Genomic DNA, 22,911 nt, shown 5'->3' on the forward strand with positions numbered 1-22,911 from the left:
GACGGTTACATCACCGAATAGTTGATTTAAATATACGGCCGAATAGGCCGAATACCACAATAACAGATTTGTCAATTCATATGTGTCACAATCGTTATCATCGCGGACATGTTCCAGAGATCACTGTAGGTGATCTTACCATTCGAACAGTCAAAACACTCAAAATCCTGGGTGTAACTTTTGATAAAAATGAATTTTATGAAGCATGCCAAAGAAAGACAGGAGTCTGCTTCTAATATGATAAATGTTTTTAAAATGATTGGTTCTAAAGTAAGAGGCTCCAGAAAAACGCTGATAAAGATCGTAAAAAGTATTGTTGTTCCCCGATTATTGTATGGCATAGGTGTAGCTGGTAGGAAAAAAGAACGTGTAGGTACTACCTATATTAGAGCCAGTGTATAATAAAGCTATGCGATTCGCGTCAGGAGCTTTTTGCACAAGTCCTACCGAATCTATGCTATGTGAAGCTAGTCAACTTCCTGTCGGTTATCTAGTAGCATTAACTGAAGCTAGAATTGCTATAATAATGCTTGAAATGGGAAGAACATTAGAAGATCTGGTCTTGATTAAAAAAGTTACCACATTTTTTGAAGCAATAACGTCATGCTGTGTTTCTAAAATTTCACTTTTCATCAAGTGGGGACCACATAGATGGGACTAAAGTTGACTAGTACATTGCCCAACAAGTTCGTGTAGGAGATAATTCTAATAAAGTGTTATCAGTTTACAATGAATTAATTAGAAATGTATACCCAGACTGTGTGATAATATTCTCTGATGGTTCTAAAGCAAATGGTACAACAGGCTTTGGTATCTTTTCCGAAAAAATCACTAAAAGTGAAAGATTACAGAATACTTATTCTGTTTTTTTTTGTGCTGAAACTATGACAATTCTTATGGCCATTAAAAATTCGCCTAAAAACAGAAAGTGTGTCATTTTTTCTGATATTGCAAACTGCTTAAGATCAATTGAGTCTGGAAAATTACGAAATTCATGGGTGCAATCCGTCGAGTTTAAACTAGATTCTAGAACATAGAATGGTAAGCCTAGTATGGATTCCAGGGCATGCTGGTATCCTTAAGTGATCTGCCGTTTTTTTTTTCAAATTTGGCGACAAAACAATAGCATTTTTAGCGCTACACCAACACATGTGTAGCGTGTAGAGTAATTTCGATGAGATGGCTGGACGAAGGATCGAAATATAAAACTCAATGAAAGCTCGTTGGACATTGGACAGGTGTTTTGGGAGGACTCCTCTAGAAATATTAGGTTTTATTTTGTGGATGAAAATTCGACTTCGGACACAAGAAATGTCGCAAGTAAGAAAAACATCTTAAAGCTTATAAATACTAAAAAACAAGGAATCGGTTTTTTAAATCCTTTCTTGCAATTCAGTTCAGCTGCTCCCCGAAACCATCGTTCATTGAAATACAAGAACTTCTCGCGTCAATTAGACTATTTTTTAGATTTTATCCTTGGTACTGGACAAAATACTGTGACCAACATATCTTATACCCATAGATATACGAAACCACAAATTTAAAAAAAATGAAAAAGGATAATTTAGGATAATTCAATTTGGCTCGCCACAACGCATGGAACTGTTCTCCTCCGTACGGGCAGAACGCACTATATTGATGCTACTCACATTTTAGGTACCAGCTCAAATCGCATTTTCTCCAGCTCTTTGTCCTCGTTCATGATGGCTAACGCTACCGGATAGCAGCTGTCGTAATCGAATTCAAACTCGACTCCAGCGGGTGGCGCTCGTACAAAGTTCCGGCGGTCCTGTTTTAAATAGGTAAAATTGAATTAACATCATCATCATCATCATCGGTTGTCCGTTCGGTCCGAAGCTTCCACCCGGCTTACAGAAGCCTTCGTGCGTTCGAAGACAGCCTTTCCGGGCGGATGCTTTTGCCGAGACGCAAGACGCTTACCGCAGATAGACTGAGAATTTCTTCTTTAATCTTGGCCTCATTTGCATGCCCGGACCAGGGGCAAGCGCCTGCTCCTCCAGCGCCTTTCTGGTTCTTAATGAATGCTTCCTGTTCTTTGTTGAATTCTCCCAAAATGGTCTGGAACAAGATTTATTAATAGTATCAACCGAATGCTCACTTGTTTCTTATTTGTTTTTCAAGAGAAAAACCTACGTTGTCCTTTAGGTGTTTGATTTTATCACCCGCCTTGTTGAATGATGTGAACAGGAATGAACCGATCGACTTTGCTCCGGCCGTGACTTTGTGAGTAACTGGAGCAAACAAATATTAGAGTCATTTCAAGCTCACTTATATTAGAAAGGTCTTTTTGCAATCGCGGTATACCAACCTTGACCAATCTGACCGGCATTTTCCTCTGTGGGTGTTCCGGGACCTGTGGCAGGTCGAGAGTCTGCGCCTCCTGTAGCACTGTGGTTTCGACGTTTGTTGAAGAGAAGTTGAAAGAAACAACAAGATTGACAAATATGTTTGCAAACACGTGTTTTGCAAAAATGCTTCAAAAGTTCAAAATGTTGGATTATAATATAAAAAGTTTTAAATATCAAACTAGTATCGTAATAAATAATGCCAAAAGTTTAAAATTGTGAGAAAAGGGTAAAATTGTGTTATTATAACGCTCTGAAACATTACGTATAAAAACTATTGTGAAAAGTGTTGAAAAAGGTTAGTGTTGAAACACAAGACAGTATATTGGAATCGATGAAATTGGTAAAATACAATGCTTCGTACAAGGAACTAACTCTAAACGCAAAAACCAAACAAATTGTAGTGAAATACATTCTAATCGCTGCTAACTAAAACTTAATCTTACAATGTCTTTGAACCACTTCTATTTGGAACATTGATTTCTTCTCTGCTATGAATGTGAACACTGGATTATAGATGAATTGATTAGATAGTGAATTTCCCATTTATTTATGGCAAACTGTAACAGTTGTTTAGTAGCGATTGCTGAATTTGCATGGTTATTATAGCCATGTTTTGGAACACATAATTTAGTTGACAATGACTCGTACCAACACAAAAATAAATGAAATTCAGCCAATTATTTTCCAATACAATTTTTCATTTTAATAGTGTTTTGGAGAAGAAGGAGCGATTTACATTGTATAACAGTCAATGTGAATCGCTCCTTCTTCCTTTGGAGAGGAAAAAGCGATTTACATTGTATAACAGTCAATGTAAATCGCTCCTTCTTCTCCAAATCACTATTCAAATAATTTATATGCTCATGACTTACAAATTTTCTATTTTAGCTTTTTTAGATGTCATTCAGATTCTGATGCCTTAATCCTCATCCGTCCCTGAAATTTTTACCCGTTACAGTCCCTGGAGAGTCAATTCGACACTTCTGACCAAAACCAATATATCTCGCTTCTTTCACAACCGATTTTTACAATAACTCAAATATGTTTCTCAAACATTTTTCACCTCAATCATTTTTCACATAGATTGTCAAATTACGGAACACAGAATATTTGACGAATTTTCAAAGGTAGCTGTTTTATGTCAATTGCAAGCGAGGAGTGTCAAATTGACCCTCAAGGTCTGATTAGGGATTTTTCTCCTGGTCTTTCAGTGTGCGTCCATAAAAAAGTAATGATTCAAAATAAAAGATTTCACGAATTTATTGAGGGTACCCGAAAAATCGTATTATTTGGATGCACCCGAGTAAAGTTACAAGCCGTCAAACTTCCAATATTGTCATATTGACACTCAACAGCGGATTTGGGTTATCAAAGTCAATGCAAACAGGACCCCAGAGATGAATTGGATGGGACCACGTGAAGCCAGGTTTTGCGTTCAAGGCAGTACAAGTGGACGAAATTCTGAAACCGTTCAGTGAACAGTGTGGTCCTAAAAATGGTGACAGCAAGCTTCCCTGGAAGCGAAAGGTGATGAACGCAAAGAAGTTTGTAGAGTCGGGGACAATGCACAGAGGGTGACTCGACTTTATGTTGAAGACCCAACCAAGACCAAAATCTTACGGCTCGTAGAAGAAATCCTAGTTTCAGTCCCTGGGGCTAGTTAAGAACACGAGTTAGAGAAGCTATGACAGTGTGAGCCACTCGTAGAACACTGCAGGATACGTAACGAGAATGTAAAATTTGGTTATAGCCCAGACAGAATACAGCTGGCTATTGTATTGTGATTGACAAGCATATAGAGAGTGATAAATAAATCAATCCCTATGTCCTTTAGCTAAGATAAAAGAGGAATTATAGCGACAAATTATCCAAACAAACGGGAAAATGTAGTGTTACATTTGAATTTTTTATTGTTAATTTCCTAACACGATATCGAGCAAAGTCGCAAACATTATTTATTTTACCCATTCCCTCATAAAATTAATCTAGCATGCAAGCACAAAATATGCATGAATCACCCCTTGTTCAGCATACTGAACGAAAACATCATCAAAAATAAAAAATAATAAAAAAGTTGGCAACAGTTCTGGCGGGTCAACTGACACTTGAACAGTAACGATTGATCGACACGGGCGGAAAATAAAAACGTGGTGAACGGAAGAAAATCGAGGTTGTGCTGCGTTCAACCTTCGCGAAGTCGAAATTGTTCGTGACCGCGGGTGCAAGGAAATTTCTCCGATTTGGGCCCGGAGTGCGTGTGCGGACTACCGCAAAGTGAAAGGCTCACATCCTGAAAACACTGGAGCAAAGGAAAACCACACAGATACACAGGACCAGGAGTGGTTGAAATTTTCCCAGAACCGGAGCAGTGGAAGATCTTCCAGGAGCGGCATCGCGGAGGCTGAATCGCCTCATTCGACTATGGCTACTGATGACAGTTCGACATCAGCAGCAGTCGGTGGCATCTTTGGGGTCCAGATCTCAAATCAGACACCGGAGCAGTGGTCGCAGTTCTCGTCGCGCGAAAGTAGCACAAGTGCACTTCAGTGTTGGGTGCTGCTCGAGTTTGTTCTTCGCAGCAGTGGAAGAAACCGTCGTGAATCGTGTGCCCGACTGCATCCAAACGTCGGACCCGGGTGCGCAGGTATCCAATGTGCACAGGCAAGAAAAGAAGGGCAATCATCGCAGGAGCACGTTTCAGCTGTGGATCGGCCGAACTCGGCAGGGATGCCAAACGATTGGACGATGATGTAAGTCACTAAAATCAAATTTTATGGGGGCAGAAAATGAAATGGGGCTAAATTATCGAATTTCTGTTTGCGATTCATCTTCATTTTGTGGCGCAGAGAGCCAAACAATTATTTTCAACAGTAGGCAGAAATTATTAATATCGTAGATAGGTATCCAGATTAAGACAGTTTTGCAGAAGGAGTCGGGGATCGCAATCTGAGATCGCGAACAGTGTACATGACTTCATCGTCGAAGAGCATCTGTTAACAGTTTCTCCAACCTCTATCCTGGTATAACCTTCTCCACTCCACCGTAAATATAATGAAAAAAAGGGGAAAGGGAAAGAGTCGCTCGAATTGGCAAGAGATGGCGTCTTCGTCGGAACCTTCGGGAGTCATCGACCCAATCGATAAGCCAAAGACAAAGAAGTTAGTGTTCTGGTGAAGGTGATCAGAAAACACATTTGAAATTCGACAGCAGATTGGATAAGTCGCTCTATTCTCTGCTATGATTTTTAGATCGCTACACTTTTTCCGAAATGCTCTACACTGGTGATCAGTGATGTCAACCTTTCAGACTTTTTGAACTCTCGATAGACATTTTTTTAGGCTTTCCAAACTTTCAAATTTTTGACATTTCTTCCAGACAATTCCAGACTTTTGATTTAATGTATGAATAGTTTAAAAAATCGAAGTTCAAAATATTCATGGCAAAATGGTGGGAAATACAGAATTTGTGATTGAAAAGCGTTTGATAAATATTTATAATGGGGGAACGCTGCGAAGATTATGTAAAACTACCCCTACTGCACAATATTACTGCATTGCATTTATAGCATTTGCCATTAATATATGATTGTTACACATGCAATGAGCTAGCAGTATACAAACAATCTGCAGAATGTGATCTGGCGACCATCTCTGCTCGCAAAAGAGTGAAACCGAAGGCGAGTGCCGAGCAAAGTCGGCCCTTGAGAGAATGAGAAATCCCGTTACACTGAAGTGCAAATTCGGTCCTCCTTTACTTTACTTAGGGTAGGGACATAAACACCGGAAAACGAACATCACGAAACATAACCAACTGAGTTGCCTCTAAAGCTCTCACTCTCGCCTCTCGCTCCGAAAATTTCTTTAGGCCCGGCTTGTAAAACTACCAAAAAACACTCGGAGCGTCAAAGTAAAGCGAGAGAGCTCCAGATTTACAACGCGTGGCGAAACTGAGCGGCTATCTTGAGTAACAGAGCCGTCACCCGGTTATGGGTCCTATGACGACGATCGTGTTAACACGCCGTGGGACCCATAAACGGGTGACGGCTCTCTTACTCGAGATAGCCGCTCAGTTTCGACACGCGTTGTGAATCTGGAGCTCTCTCGCTTTACTTTCACGCTCCGAGTTTTTTGGTAGTTTTACAATCCGGGCCTGAAGAAATTTTCGGAGCGAGAAAGTAAAGAAGGAGAACTTCAAGCTTTGCAACGTGTAGCTTAGATGAGTGGACAACTTGAGTAAGAGAGCGTCACACGTTTATGATGTGACGGGGCTTCCCAGGAAATACACCCGTCACCCGAATATGGGTCCCATGACGTGTTGAATGTGGTATACACATTGAAAAGCGATAAAGACCTAGACCTATGCAACCTTATAGAAGCCTGGAGTACCTCTCTCAGATTTAAGCTTTTTTCTCAGATTCGGGCTTATTTCATCTCCAATGCCATAAAAACGAGATTCCTTAACACTTAGCAAATAGACCAAATGTTACATAAAATCTTTGTTTGCCCATGATTCGAAGGCAATGTTAAAAAAAGCCCGGTTTACAGTTAAATTGAAAATGAACGTGAAAAAATCTTGTTTTATCAAAATCTCGAAAAAGCGACCCAACTAGCATGTGTAACATGGTAGAGTCGATAGAGATTGGTTGAAAGATGAAATTCCAGTCGGAATTATTCCCCAAAACCTTCTAAAGGGCGAACACGAAATTATTGCTACACATTCAACAGGGCATTACTTTTTTACCATTGGGTAAAAATCAACCAAATTTTGCACACTTTCTCATTGATGTGTATTGTTTACATGCTGTCAAACTCGGAGTCGTGTTTTTCGATTCAACGAAAATGGAGGTAAACTAACGCAAGTCGAGAGAACAAATGCTCTCCAAACACATGGAATTATCTGACCTGTCACCCCGGTAGTTGGGAAAAATATGGAACATTCACCATTCAACCATCTCCAGAGTGTTGAAGCAGTTCCAGGAGCAGTTGACGTTGAACCACGGCAAAGGAGCTGGAAAAGACGGAGGGGAAGGTGAAGCGGATGATTAAAGCAAATTCCAACGTCTCAAACCGTGATTTGCCTAAAAAGATCAGCATGTCGCAGAGCTACGCCCAGAATCCAGAGAAGAGAGCAGGACAACATGGTTGTACTCCATTTACCCGAAAACCATTGCCCAGAACGAAAAATCCCCAGAATTCCAATCGCCAGAAAGAACCATTCCCCAGAATTTTTTTCCCCAGACGAACCATTCCCCAGAAAAAATTTCGCCAGAATGTACCATTTCCCAGATTTTTTTTCACCAGAATGAACCATTTACCAGAAATTTTTTCGCCAGAGGGACCATTTCCCAGAAAGTTGAAAGCATTTATCCTACCTAGAAATTATTTAAAAAAAAGGAATTGTTACAACAAAAAAAATGGGGTTTCATAACTTTATTCTTTTGCGGCAAGGCCGCAACCAACGAGGATGAAGGGGCTGAGGCGGCACAAAGCCGCCGAAGCTCCCAAATCCGAGGAGGCCGCCGACCCGCCGTCGGAAGCGGCGGCCCTAAGACATTGGTCTAGGTCTGCCGGGGCTTCCTAGGTCTGCGTGAAAGCTAGGGGTGATCCCTTAGCCCCGTCCGCCACGCGACAGCGTGAAGGACAAAACGTCTTTCAAGTTCGAACGCGCAGCGTGAGGAGTCGGATGCCAAAACGGTTTTTTAAAGGACCATGGTAAGCATTGAATCAATTAAAGTACCCAAACCATAAAAAAGCACAATATTGGTTCTAAAATAAATTTAGTTGGAAAATTTCAAAGTCGTAGTTCAAAATCATTTTGAAAAAATTAATTTCGAATCATATGAAATATTCAAGAATTCATTAGAGAAAAAAAACAAATAAAAATACTAGGGGAAAAAATCTGAGATTTGTGCCATTCTGGTAAATGTTCCATTCTGGGGAAAAAAAATTCTGGGAAATGGTCCATTCTAGGAAAAAAAATTCTGGTAAATGGTGCATTCTGGGGAATTTTTTTCTGGGAAATGGTTCATTCTGGGGTTTGATTTCGGGTATTTGTCATTCTGGGAAAAATTCATTCTGGGCAATGGTTTTCGGGTAAATGGGATACAATCGGACAACATATATACAAGGTAGAGAACTTACCAAATCGCTATTAGAGGCCATAATCGACGGCTAAAACTCGGGCACAGAAGCTCTACGAGAAGATGCTGACAAAATATGACCGAAACGTATATAAAAGCCGATTGTAAGCAAATTCCGGGGTTGGAGTTTTTCACCGCAAGGGCAAGTTCGATGTGGATGACAAATTTAAGAAGAAAAAAATGTCGAAGTTCGGCTCCAAATATCTCGTTTGGCAGGCCATCTGCTTTTGCGGACTGAGGATCGAGCCTTTCGTGACAAAAGGCACAGTAAATGGCGAGATCTACAAATCTGAGTGCCTCAAGAAGCGCCTTTTTCCGTTCTTACAGCAGTACGACAAAGCTCCGCTATTTTGACCACATTTGGCATCATGCCATTATACCAAAAGTGTCCTGGAATGGTATGAGGCCAACTCTGTCCATTTTATACCAAAGGACATGAAACCGCCACATGAACCCAGTACTGTCCAGCAGTACTGGGAAATATTGAAGCGGGAACTTCGGAAGAGGAAGAAGACAGTCAAAGACGAGAAGGACATGTTAAGAAAATGGAAAAAAACTGAGAAACTGGTACTGGGTGACACTGTAATGACTTTGATGGAGGACATCAAGCGAAAATGCGTTCAATTTTGCACTCAAGGCTTCATCGACTAATTTTTCTTTTGATTTTTGAAGTAAATGTACATATGTATAAAACTACCCTGAAATTTTGGTTTGATTTTAAACATTATAAGAAAAATGGAATGACATTTTCGGTGTCGCAATAATTTCGTGTTCGCCCTTTAGAAATGATTTTATTTCGAGACCCCAGGTTGTCATCGCGGAAATTTTATCATATCTTAATATAATAATATCGTAACCATATAACATTCTAACTTCAAAGGACATGAAATACGGAAAAGTCTTTGAACTATAGGCACAATCTCATTAGAAACTGTATTTGTAACGCCAAGCCACATTTACAGATCAAACATACATACAATCTAAACTAAAGTTGCTATTTTGCTCGGTTTTATCCGGGTTTGCCCGGATATTTGATACAAAACTTTACAAAAGTCCGGTCCAGCCCGGATGCCCGGATTTCATTGAAAAAAACCCTGATTTTTATTCACATTTTTTTTTTGCCAAAACAAACAAACAAAAAATTACCTTGTAAAAATTATTTATGAGAGAAAAATAATCTTTTTTGAGCAAGTTTTTAAGAAATAATCATGAAAGGTTGAGCAATTCCTGGGTTTTGACCAAATTAGCCCGAATTTTTGGTCGACAATTTTAAAATCAAATACCCGGATCCGTGAAAACATATAAAAACTGACAGTTTGTATCACCTCTATTCAATTCACTAAGACCAGTGCGCGTTGCATTTCAATACTAAAGCTAAAAGCATAAGCTAAAACGAACTTGTACGAAGCATTATTGTTATTTAGTTTTTTTTTATGTTTTCATATAAAGAAAAAAGAGAATCAACCTCAAGAGAAAAAAAAACAACCAGAAACTTGGATAAAAAAATGTGTTCAAAAGCATTAAACGGAACTTATTGAATGAAGTTTGTACCTTTCCTGTGGTCTGTAGATACATTACAGAACAAAAGTTGTCGACGGGTTTGAAAAGATAAAAGATAAAATAACAAGTGTAAAATTACTGTATGAATGTATGGGTAGGTGAAGCGGCCCAGTCTCAACTATGCTGCTTATTCGGAAATATTTTTGAGTTCCTAAAAAAATACTGCTTGGTAAAAAGCGAACAATTACTCAGGAGCTTATCATTTAAGAGAAACTTAAAACTGGTTTTAAAATCTATGAGATTGAAAGTATTTTCAAAATAAATTTCAGCTAAGTAGTTTCAAACTAGTCATCAAATAAATATGCATATGTAAGCGCTGAAAAGTGACAGCATTTCAGTTTTCTTCTAATCTTCAGGACGGAAGATGTAATTTTGCCAAGCTGTCGTCATAAATTACTGCCACGCACCCCATCCAGTCTTTGCGGGGATTCCCTGAAGGGAGTTTCCGGTAGATATTCTGCTCTGCCCTTCCTGGCAGGCCGCTTGTTTATCAATTCTCAGCACACATCCGGTTTAAGTATTTAGTTCTTCAGAGCTTTTCAAATAAAGTGTTGGGATTGCACGTATCTGTGGAAAGCTAATCTCCTCAAAGCAACAATCGAAAGCGGTCAATTTTTTATGTTTTAGTTAGCGGATGGTGAAAATTGAATAAAATTCTGGATTAACTTTATATGAAAAAAATACAAAACTGACCAAAATTTTAATTCTGAATTCATATTCAGAATAGAAATTGAGCTTCAAAATCTAGTACAAAATTCGAATACAGAATTTAGAACTCAGATTCAGTAACCACATTTGAAATTGAAATTAATAATTATTTCCATAACTCAAATTCTCAATAAGTGATCAAGATCCCAATCCGGAAACAGTGTTCAGATTTATAATTTGAAATTCAGATTTCGAAATCAATATCGGGAACCAGAAAACGGAAATCAGATTCAAAATTAATAACTAAATTTAAGATATCAGAATCAGGAATCATAATTCTTAATTCAGGTTCATAATTCAAATCTAGAACTCAGAATTGAGATTCAAAATTTAAAACATAAATTTAGATTCAGAATTTAGAATTAAATTAAATTTAAAAATAATATTCAAACTCAGATTTGGAATTCGGATTAAAAATAATGATTCAATTCCAATTCAGAACCAATAAACCAAGGTAAGTTTAATTTCCGGTTGCAGACTTTGAATCTAGTTTTCAGACTCAGGTTTCAGAATAAGAAATCAGCTTTTCAATTCATAGTTTTGAATTTTTGTTCATCTTGGGCATACATGTAGCTACCAACACACAATAGTAGGCCATGCATGGTTGGCCCAACAAGCGAAAACTTGCAGTGCGAACGAACACCTTTCATCTTATTCGTATCTTCTATCCGTCTACAATCTTTCAATTATTAAATATTCTTTATCAAAGAATATAGCATTTCACCGATATAACCGATAAAATAATTCATGAAATCATTCTAAATTCTGAATTCAGAAGTGTTAATTCGAGATCAGAATCAGAATTCAGCACCGGAAAGCGAGATTTGGAATTCGATTCGAAGCGCAGAATTAGAGTTCATTTTTCGGATAAAGGACTCAGATTCAAGAATTCAAATTTAGATTTTGAATCGAGATTCAAAATTCAGATTTAGAACCAAGAATTTAAATTTTGATTTATTTCAGAATCTCAAATCTAGAATTATGAATTAAGAGTTTGTTTTCTAAATTTTGGATCATATTTTAGATTAAGAATTCAGATCCAGCATTTAGTTCTAGAATTCATAGGTTTATTTTTTAAATTTAAATTTGTTAATTTTTTTATATTTACAATAATTTCACAACTTAGGTCAATTCATAGATAAAAGTAAGATTTTGAGTTTGAAGCTTATAATTAAGATTAAAAAATTAGAATTTATATCAATTTCGGACTCAGATCCAAATTTAATTTTATTTTTAACTCAGGATCCATTCAGGATTCAGGAATTTGTATTTCAATAAAAAAATTAAGACAGAAAAAAAAATAAATTCAGAATCAAACTTCTGATTTAACAGATTTAACAGAATTCAGTATCAGATAGAGATTCAGAACTCAGGATCAGATTGAGATTCAAAATTCAAAATCAGATTGAGATTCAGGATTCAGAATCATACGTTCGATTCAGAGTCAAATCCTCACACCTGAATCGGATGCATAATGTTGATGCAATGCAGTGAAATACAAAGTTATGAACACACAATTAGGATTTGGTATAAAATTTATGACCTGAATGCTGGGATTTGAAATTAGGATCTACTTGCATTAATCTGTGTTTTTAATCTGTTAAAAATTTTTTTCAAATCATTCTATCTTGTAAAGCCATAATACTTGGTAAAGAAGCCAGAACGATAATATATAATCTTAATATAGGATCTATGCAGCATAATTGAGACACAAGCCTCCACTAGATCTAAAATAACGATGTTTTATTTGGGATTGGAAGGTATAAGTTTACTGATGATTACAGTGTAACTTGGAATAACTCGACTGAATGTGATGTCAATTGGTGCAATATTGGATGTTTCGTTTACCAACTCATGAGATGCTTATACTTATATTAGTATCTATTACGTAAACATAAAAATCAAAACAAAAAGGACTCAATAATGGTAACGGAACTCAGAAGAACGATTATGTTGAAACAATATCACTTAAAACTAGATTTAAATGGGCCATACACAAATGAAGAAATTTTTGTGATTTTTTTATCTATTTTTTCTGTACTGTAGCATTTTGGTTTATTTTACACTTTTGAGTTTTCGATTCAATTGGAAACTTTTATTTTTGATCTTGTTGTATCAAATTAGAGATGTTATCAGATGTAGTAGGTTCTTACGAATTGGATCGAAAAGTAATGACAGTTAAGCGAAAGTACGAAAACGGATTGAGTACGGATATGAGAAGATGCGGTGGAATGAGATGGTAATACACAGACGAGAGTGATGTTGACATTTATGTAGCGTTATTAGAATATTATGGAAGGGTGTAGCAGGTGAAATTAACTGAACAGAAGGGTGAAAGTAGACAACGTAAGAAAAACACAACCGTATCAGAGTACACAAAGGGTGGTTCCTATAGAGAAGAATTTTCGTTCAAGTATGCACAGAATTCGCCATTTTTCCTTGTTAGTGATCCGGAGGTGGTCGAGGAGATGATTCTCGAAGGAAGGAAAAAAAAGATGATGAAGAAATAACAGTAGGGTGGTACTGTATAAATTTTTCAAGATTTTTTTTATGCCACAGAGAAAATTCAGATGGAACATAATGAAAGGCCAAAAAGCGTAGTTCAAACTTCCAGTTAGATGAGATAAAATAGATAAGGTCAAGACTGAGTATAATAAAAAATTCAGGAAAAATACATTTGCTAAGACTTTAATTTAAGATTCTACATTCTGTACTTTTTTCAGTTAATTGTTATGAAAATTTAAACAGCACCCTAATTGACAGCTAGTAAAGGTACATATCTCTACTCAAGCCCATACGCTCCTCTTCCTTCGGTAAACAATCTGAGGAAGGCAGCACTCTTGAGGCAAAACGCTAAATCCTAGAAGTTGAACAACGCTTTAGGTCGGAAGCTGAATGAACAATGCCATTGAACATGAACTTGAAACAAAGTCAGAGGTTGAACTGAAACAAAGGTCAACAATTTCAGAATAGAAAATCTGGAACCGGATCGCTTTTCTTAACAAACAGCAGGCATGTAAAATATGAACGTGAATCGTGAATAAATTTCGTAAGACACTTAAGCTGTTTTGTTTTAATAAAGTAGCCAAACAAATACGATTGAAGTAAAGGTTCTGATGCTGAAATATTGATTACAACGTCTGAATCTCAATATTTATTGTAAATCAGAAAACTGGCTTTCAATTTTCGACAGTGAATTGTTTTAACTGCAATTTTAAACTGAATTTTAATTCTTGATTTGGATTCTAATTAGTTCTGATGACTGATGACTAGTAAAATTATCAAAACGTTAAAAAAATTTGAATCTGATTCAGTTTTGAGTTTTCCAAGTCTAGATCCTCAACTTTTTTTTTTATTTGAAATCTTACTAATTACTTCAAGGTTAATTCTTATTTGAACGAAAAGTTTTAGAACCGAAATACCAATTTGATAATAGTTTCTGAAGTTAGCTTGAAGCTATTTCTCGAAATTGTTCGAATGTTTTACACTACGTTATGAAAAAAATAATTTTGGAAATTGTGATTGAAAAATCGAATACAATTTCAAAGTTTTTATAAGTTTCATAATGCTGGAATGGTTCGATTTTTCATTTAAATTTTATAGGTACGTTCTACAAACAAACGTGGAAAATTTCAATAGGTTTTTTTTATAAAACAAACACAATCGAAAGTTATGTGACGGAATATGAAAAACATTGATAAATTGCACAACTTAACACAAATTTTGAAATTGAAATTATCATGTAGTTTAATTTGATTATGAGGCAAAACTAATTACTTATATAAGTAGTTGAAAATTTTGTGATTTTAACGATTCTTCGAAGTGCAATTGATAAAATTCAGCTTTTTTTAGCATTAAATATCAAAGAAAGAAATACTAAGAAAATTTCTATGACAGTTTTCAAGAACGAGCGCATCATCGATCATGTTAAGATTGAGTAGCCTGCTAGTTGTATCTAGCGTTGAACGATCTTATTCTAGTCAACATTTCGTATTTACAGGTGAACTTAGCGTAACAAATATGTACGACGTGAAGATGTGTACTAGGTATAATGTGAAGAAGCGATGAAACAGTGAATGTTAGGTGATAGGGTGAGATTAGTGCCAGTTTTCTACACATCACGAAAATTTCTTTTCTTTTTTGGTTTGTTTGTTTTGTAGTATGGTTGTGAAATCAACATGAAGTTAACATAACTGAAACAATATTGATTGGGGATATTCAAGTTTAAACTGAAAGATAAGAAAAAGAACGAAAAAATATCCTCTATTCGAAGGATAAACTAGTTGAACATCAATCATGCCAAAATTAAAAGTACAATAAGAAACAACTGATTGGGAATACATAAAAGATCTACACCACTTCCTGAAGCTACTGTTGCAGCAGTAGATTGGCGAAAGAAAGTACGTCCACAACGGATATTCATATTTATCACCACCGAGAAAAAACATGAGCATTATACGAAGAAGGTACACTTAAAAGTACATAAGGTACAGCCAGAAGCAAGCATTAGTATGCTAAATGAGCGCGCGATGAAATATAACTAATACGCAGCAGATAGCTGACAGGCTAAATTCAGATTTTCGCAATTACTGTGCCTTGATGCTTACAGAAATCTAAAGAAAGAGAGTCGATTGACTGAAAGAGGATGCAAATCAAATTTGAAATATTTTCACCGAGAGCGATACAAATAAAGATCTATCTCACTTCGATTCCTCTTTCGATTCTTCGCTTGTGTGTTATTTTCATCTCACTAACTTGGGTAATTTCAATCAATTATGTATCGGCCCATTTACCTAATATACCTGGACCGGTCTTCGTCGTCCGCGGCGTCCGTCGTTCCGGCAATACCTTGATTCGTGGTCTTTTCCGGTGACGTGACTAGGCCCTCGTTCACGATGCCACCGTTCTCGTCTGGATTCGCCTTTCGTAGTCCGGGTATCGACGGCATCGAGGGCATTGCAGGCATCGCTGGCATTGAAACCGTTGGCATGGATGGCATCGCGGGCATTGACGGCATGGATGCATTACCCAGCCAACCTGTTACTTTCGATGAGACGCCGGAGAAAACGCCAGCTTTTGTGGGGCTGTTGGTGTTTTTCGAGAAGAGAAAACAAAACAAATTTATTAACATGTAGCACGTACTTAAAAGGATTTTTTTTAAACTGAGACAAGGTTACGTAAAAGTCAAGTCGACCAAATTTCAGGTTCATAACAAAGCAGAAAATTGAAAATCTATTAGTCGTTTCTGGTCTAGTCTGTTGTCCAATGATTATGAATCGTTGAATTGAAAGAAACTGCTCAAAGTTTAAATTAATATAGAAAATACAGTATTGAATATGTTTGCTCACTAACTGATCTTAAAAAAACTAAAAGACTTAAAGTTCTAAACATTTTTCGTATGAATTCAGGACTCTATTAGCAAGAAAAAAAATAATAGCACCTGTTAATTTTAAATCTTGAGCTTGAGCTTGCTATCAACTACGGCCCACCTGCGGCTAATGGCATAATGATTGCACTCCGTGGTTGGCTCGAGATAATCAATATGCACAATGAACCAATTGAAAAATTGCTGGGAACAAGCAATATAATCTCACTGTACAGTTTTAAGGATCTCCTACTTTCAAATGAACCAATAACGACGCCGGCCAAGTCCGTATAGTCGATAGAGGGAAATAAAGGGCAGCACATGTGATGATTTATTTTGCGGAGACCGGCTGTACACCATCCCTCCACAAATCTCACGCTGATTATTTGGGGGTAATGGTGATGTGGCATGGAAATCACTTTGGTAAATGATGTGGCCACTTGAGTTCAATTCTCCTATTCTCCTGAAATGCCTATGTTTCCTATTGAAACTCCTGATTAAACCTAAAAGCATTAGAAGTTTGAAAGCCGTCCGTTTGTAAACAAAGCTGAATGGTTCAACAGATTGTTTTGAATTCGTTTGTTATTTGTAATTAATATTCTTTGAATGTTTCATTCTAAGGTTCCATCACTTTGTATTTTTGTCGTTTCCAATCTTCTGAAATTCTCATGTTTCCTACTGAAATGTCAACGAATACAGTATTGTGTTGTGATAAATGGTACATTAAATGCTGACAAACTATGTTTAAAAGAACAAGCGGTTCATTTCAGATCGGTAAACTCAAAAATGTATTCTGACTAAAGGCCTTTTGTTAATATTTCTATTGTAATTTGATTTGAAAACATTATCAAATTTTATTAATCGGTTCTACAAATCTTGAAAAATTTCTGGTTTTTTAATATTAGATCTAAACAAAAACAAGGCAAATCTGGTAAATCACTTTAAAAAAATGTTTCATGATTGTACGAAAGATTTTATAACTATTCTCTATCTCTCAGCCAAAATGAAATTTTTCCATAGGAAAAACCACGCTTTTACTGTATACTAACCTCCATATTTTTTTTGGGGGATATTCAATTAACCACGAAACAATGGTTTTGAAAGAAATTGTATGATATACAAACAAAAAAAAAACACTTAGCTGAGTTGTTGCCGCCATCCATCTTTAAATTATTTCATCTAAACGACTGAACTGAGCTATTCATTGTTAAAAGCGTTAGGGAAAAGCACCAAACACGAAACATTTGTCTTTTCCTTCCTTTAACTTCATTCCAACCGAAGTCATCAATCCAACCGAAGGCTTATTCTTGACACACAATGTTAGAATGAATTTTGGCAATTCACTTTTCAGAACACTTTCTTCATTTATTATCTCTTCGCAATAAAGTAATCATCAAACGTTTGTGTTGCAATCAACACACACAACCAACGGATGCGATCCGCTTAGCAAATCACAAGAAGCTCCAATTCGACAGCAAAATCATATAATTAAATTTTATCTTCCCAGAAAACTAAAACGCAAACATTCGAACGAGCGAAAAAAACACGACCGCACTCGACCAAGGCTTGCTGAGAACTCGGAAACTTATTAAATCTTGTATTGGCGATTTGCAGCTCGAAACGACACTCAGAAGGCACTGCGATCAAGATTATGATAATATTATGGGTGAAAATGTTATTGTGCGTACAACTTTTCCAAAACCAAACGAAAAATTTTTAAACTTCAGTGTTAACCTTCCCGCGCCGCTCGGGTCAATATGACCCGAAGCGTACATTCAATTCATCATAACTCGTGACAAAAAAATCGGAAAAATCTTAAATTTGGAACAATTATGCAGAGCCGCAGAATACACAATTTGTAGTACCAGATAACTTCCGGTGACCACCGGAAATGGCCCCATGAAAAAAACCGATAATATGCCGTTCGGGTCATATTGACCCGAGCTCTTGCGCTCGTTCCCCTGGCCACAAATAATAACCGATTTTAATGATATTATATTCGTTGTTTAGGTAATTTTATCTAGTTTCTCAACGTTATGAAATTAAGTCAATATGTTTTACGAAATTACCGGTAGTCCATTCCGAATGAAAAAAGTCCAAAAAAAGAGCTCTTTTTGAAATGCTTATAACTTCTGAACGATTTATTGTTTTGAACTAACTTAACGATTTTCGAAATTGTTAAGAATTTACCTTTCTACAGATGTATAAATATGTGGGGGTCCAGTGGAAGGTTTGGCCGCTATTTCAGAACTTCCGGTAGAAAAAAATCTTACTTCAAAAAAAAACACCCAATTTTGGATTTACATCGCTGTATCTCGCTTACCAATGGACCGATTCTCAAAGTTCAAATTTTAGTTTTTTTTTCGTCAACGCTATTATTATTTTCGTAAAACATACTTGGTTCCTTAAAAATCTCAGTTCTTCAGTATATCGTAATGAATCTCACATATTTTTTGCCATTTTTCAAACTTCCCCTCGAGTTGGTAGGCTAACGGGATTTTGTTAGCTTGATTACTCTAAAATTTGAACTCAAATTGGCCACTTTTTGTATACCTAGAGATTCATTAAAGTCTCCTCTTTCGATGGACATACTTTTTGTGTAGTGTTTCAAAAATTTGTAACAACGTTTTTCGAATTTACTGAAACCTGTCAGATTTCAATCAGTTTGGCCGACATTTTCAGCAGGTTGTTGTACAAATCTCGCACCCCTCACGTAGCCGCGGGAGAAACAAATTCCTTAGCTCTCTTTTTGTCGCTCACCAAATCTACCACCCAACCCAGCAGCAGGAGGAACTGCCGTCTCGCCGCATGGCTTTGGTAATTAATTGTGCTGATGCTGATAACGTAATAAATGTTTTATTTTTGTAGGTATTGTTTGAATCTTTTTTGATATTTTTTATTACATAGGTATGTACGTGTACCTATATTTTATGGATGGTATTATACATTAATCCATTTTATTCAAGCACAATCTTCTGCAACTGTGAAATTTATTATTTTTGTAACATTTTTTTCTGTTTTTATTATAGCCTTTATGTCATTCGCGCCTTATATCAACGATACAGTTTTCAGACAGTCATGGAAAAACTTATCCGGTACAACTGTGCTCGAACTCACTGATTTCTGATTTCAAATTTCAGCTTAAGATTTCAGATTCAGATTAAAAATTCAGATTTCAAATCCAGATTTCAGATTTCAGATTCCAATTTCAGATTCAGATTTCTGATTTCAGATTCAGATTCCATTTTCCAGATTCAGATTTCAGATTCAAATTTCAGATTCAGATTTCAGATTCAGATTTCATATTCAGATTTCAGATTCAGATTTCAGATTCAGATTTCATATTTCAGATTCAGATTTCAGATTCAGATTTCAGATTCAGATTTCAAATTCAGATTTCAAATTCAGATTTCAGATTCAGATTTCAGATTCAGATTTCAGATTCAGATTTCAGATTTCAGACTCAGATTTCAGATTCAGATTTCAGATTCAGATTTCCGATGCAGATTTCTGATTATGGTTTCTGATTAAGGTTTAATTTAGAATTGTAGTTTAGTTTTTAGAAGTTTGAGTTACAAATGAAGAATTCAGAAATGAGATTTTGAAATAATAAATTAAGAATTGAAAACTTAGAATTTAGAATTTTCATTTGAAAAATTTATAATTTTTATAAAAATTATCAAAACCCGTAGAAATTTCGTTTTTTTCATCATAATTCTTTGTTCCAAACGCTTAAATCCTCAATTTAATTCTATATTATGAATTAAAAAATTTCAATTATAAATTCAAAATTTTACATTTTAGAATTTCAATTCTAAATTCTTTATTCAAGATTCTAAATTCTTAATTTCAATATATTTTGATTGAGATTTCAGATTCTGAATTCAGGAATTCGGAATGCTGAATTCTGCATTTTGATTTCTGATACAGAATTCAGAAAAATATGAATGTAAAATCTAATACGGAATTTTCAGTTCTGAATACTTTCTTCTTAACCAATGTATCTATGTATCCTGAACTTTTAATTGTGAATTCTGAGTTCTAAATTTGAGTTCTGAGTATAAGTTTCCCCTAATTAATTCTATTTTATAATGATATGGATTTTCAATACTTTAGATAAAGCTTTAATCAAGGCCGGAAAAAATCATGGATTCAAGAGGATGAACAGTGTACTTTCAAGATTTTTGGCTAAAGAGCATAATCTCAGGACATCGAAGATATCATCTTCCCTTATTTTCAAGTTTCACTTGTATTTTAGATATAATGCTTGACGGAATTTAGTGAAAGAAATAACACTTTTCAAAAATATTCGAATAAGACAAGTAGGTGATACAACTGAAAGAAAGATTGAAGCACTTCATTGGTTATGATAAATATTTATTAGCAAATCAAATCCTAAAATAAAATATTCATTACGTAGGTATCGGCATGAGCAAAATCAATCAAAATTCAATCTACAAGCCACGCGGCACGGCGATTCCTCCTGTTTGCTGCTGGGAGGTAAGTTTGGTGAGCGACAGGAGAGCTAAAGGATTTCGTTTCTCTTGAGACTACGCGAAGGGGTGCTAAAACAGTACGCCAACCGGTCTGCAGATCTGAAAAGTGTGCTGGACTGGTTGAAATCTGACAAGTTTCGGTATATTGGAAAAACGTTGTTACAAATTTTTGGAAAACTTCACAAAAAGTATACCAATCGAAAGGGCAGATTCTAATGAATCTCTTGGTATATAAAAAGTGGACAGTTTTAGTGAAAATTTCCGAGAAATCACCATGACAAAACCCCGAGAACCCATCAACCATGAATGAAATTAATAATAGCGTTGACGAAAAAAAACTAAAATTTGAACTTTGAGAATCGGTCCATTGATAAGCGAGATACAGTGATGCAAAGCCAAAATTGGGTGTCTTTTTTGAAGTAAGATTTTTTTCTACCGGAAGTTCTGGAATAGCGGCCAAACCTTCCACTGGACCCCCACATATTTGTACATCTGTAGAAAGGTTAATGGTTCTGGACTACCGGTAATTTCGTAAAACATATTGACTTAATTTCATAACGTTGAGAAACTAGATAAAATTACCTAAACAACGAATATAATATCATCAAAATCGGTTATTATTTGTGGCCAGGGGAGCGATAACAAACTGCAGGTCAAATAGACCCGAAATTTTTTTACAGATATTTTGCGAACGGCATGGGAAGGTTAATTGGAATATTATTCAAGGTTCTATTGGCGAATATGGTAAGAAAAAGTGAACTCTACAATCGTCTATGTTTTTAAAACCCGTTTATGGCTCAATGTATATTAATTTTTAGTTTGGCGGAAAAAGCTGCGTTTTGCTAACATGCAACAGCGCGGAGGACCTATTTGGAGTTAACATGACGCTGAAACCAAATCCATCCAAATGCCCTCTCTTCGATATCTGGAGGGCCAAGGTGTTCATCCAGCTACTTCAGAACATCTTGTAGTGGAACCCAGATCCAGAACCCGGAATCAATCATTTTTTTGGATACAAATGTACTTAGTTGAGAAATTTCGTCAGTGATTCCACAAATCACCTAGTATTCCAACTCCAGCAGCTGAAGCATATCAATGTTACCACTCTTTGAGGATCAGAAGAACCCCAGTGCGATATGCGATATCAGATAAATAAGGGGAAGGTTTGGTTCGAACGAAGGTGTTTTCAACGATCAACTGATGGCTTTTCAAGTGACGGAAGTTATTAAAATAGACAAAAAAATGTATGTTAAATAAACTTCATTTCTAATCGATATTTGAAATAAACAATGATTGAATATCCAAAAATTTGCGGCTGAATATTTAGATATTTAGCCATTTTACATTTTACAACAACATATAGTTTCGGGAACAAAAATTAACTGCCTCTTCATCAAGCACTCGAACAGGAGTTTTAAATCAAATTTCCTGTTTGAAGGAAAGCATGGACAATTCTCTTTCCCCAGAAATAAACGAATAGTTGTGCAACTTAGAGAATTGACGTCGATAAAAGGTTCAAGGTGTAGTTTTAATTCTAAAGTAAAAATAGAAATCCAGGTATTTATGGCCTTAACCGGTAAAGGCATTTTATGCCTCATTAAGAATCCCTTTCTTGTCTCATCGAGATCTTTCGAGCCGTATACACCTAAGAACCATGTTTCATAGATTTTTGTCCGGTGTCTTTTCAACTCTACGGAACATCTTCAGAGACAGGTCGAAGCCCATACTTAACATTAAAAAAAATCCTTAGAACAATAGGGAGCAGTTAAGAAGATCTGGTAGTGTACTCCATTCACAGTATTTGAAAACATCATTTAAAAGGCGTCGCGAAGCTCTCTTTGATTTAAAAGGTTTAGCTATTTTTTGTTTCTGTATGTATATTATCTACCATGGGTGCCCGGATTCACTGTAGTATTATCAAAGTAAGTGCTCACATCCATGCATTCTTTATAAAAGACCCATTACAAGCACCCCACAACGGAAGAACTAATTTTCAATTTTAATTATTCAAAAATTAATTGCACTCCATCAGCAAAGGTTAATTCTTGAGCTTCATTTTCCGTCAAAAGATTTTCAGTCACTATTGTTTCGAACTGAGTGTGTTATCGTTGAAATCTTAAAATTTTAGTAAGAAAAAAATGATTTTAACAATTATTCCTTATTTGAAACATAACTTTGTCAAAAATCTAGCTATGCCAAAAAAAAAATGCAAAATTATGTTAAAACCCATCTTTTAAGCATGATATGAGATAAAGAATAATCAATGCAAGTTTT

General features: G+C 36.0%; 2 protein-coding genes across 9 annotated transcripts in view; one reads left to right on the forward strand and one right to left on the reverse strand.

The window, feature by feature from the left end:
* LOC129755214 (synapse-associated protein of 47 kDa) overlaps positions 1-22,911 on the reverse strand; it is an 87,936-nt gene that overhangs the window by 28,895 nt on the left and 36,130 nt on the right. For 5 of the 8 annotated variants that reach the window (XM_055751591.1, XM_055751593.1, XM_055751597.1 and 2 more), the window contains 6 exons: positions 15,570-15,860; positions 10,060-10,071; positions 2,330-2,409; positions 2,155-2,252; positions 1,942-2,079; positions 1,650-1,789 (listed from right to left, as the gene is read on the reverse strand). In XM_055751591.1, the coding sequence (XP_055607566.1) occupies positions 1,650-1,789; positions 1,942-2,079; positions 2,155-2,252; positions 2,330-2,409; positions 10,060-10,071; positions 15,570-15,860 (759 nt within the window). The remainder of the gene's footprint in view (positions 1-1,649; positions 1,790-1,941; positions 2,080-2,154; positions 2,253-2,329; positions 2,410-10,059; positions 10,072-15,569; positions 15,861-22,911) is intronic. The other 3 variants (XM_055751594.1, XM_055751596.1, XM_055751595.1) reach the window with 3 other exon arrangements.
* The window catches only part of LOC129755221 (zinc finger CCHC domain-containing protein 10), a 56,650-nt gene continuing 38,223 nt past the window's right edge, over positions 4,485-22,911 (forward strand). Inside the window, exon 1 of the mRNA XM_055751609.1 lies at positions 4,485-5,119. Coding sequence (XP_055607584.1) covers positions 4,791-5,119 — 329 coding nt within the window. The 5' untranslated portion in view covers positions 4,485-4,790. The remainder of the gene's footprint in view (positions 5,120-22,911) is intronic.

Source organism: Uranotaenia lowii, chromosome 3 (assembly GCF_029784155.1).
Source record: "Uranotaenia lowii strain MFRU-FL chromosome 3, ASM2978415v1, whole genome shotgun sequence".
Lineage (NCBI taxonomy): Eukaryota > Metazoa > Arthropoda > Insecta > Diptera > Culicidae > Uranotaenia > Uranotaenia lowii.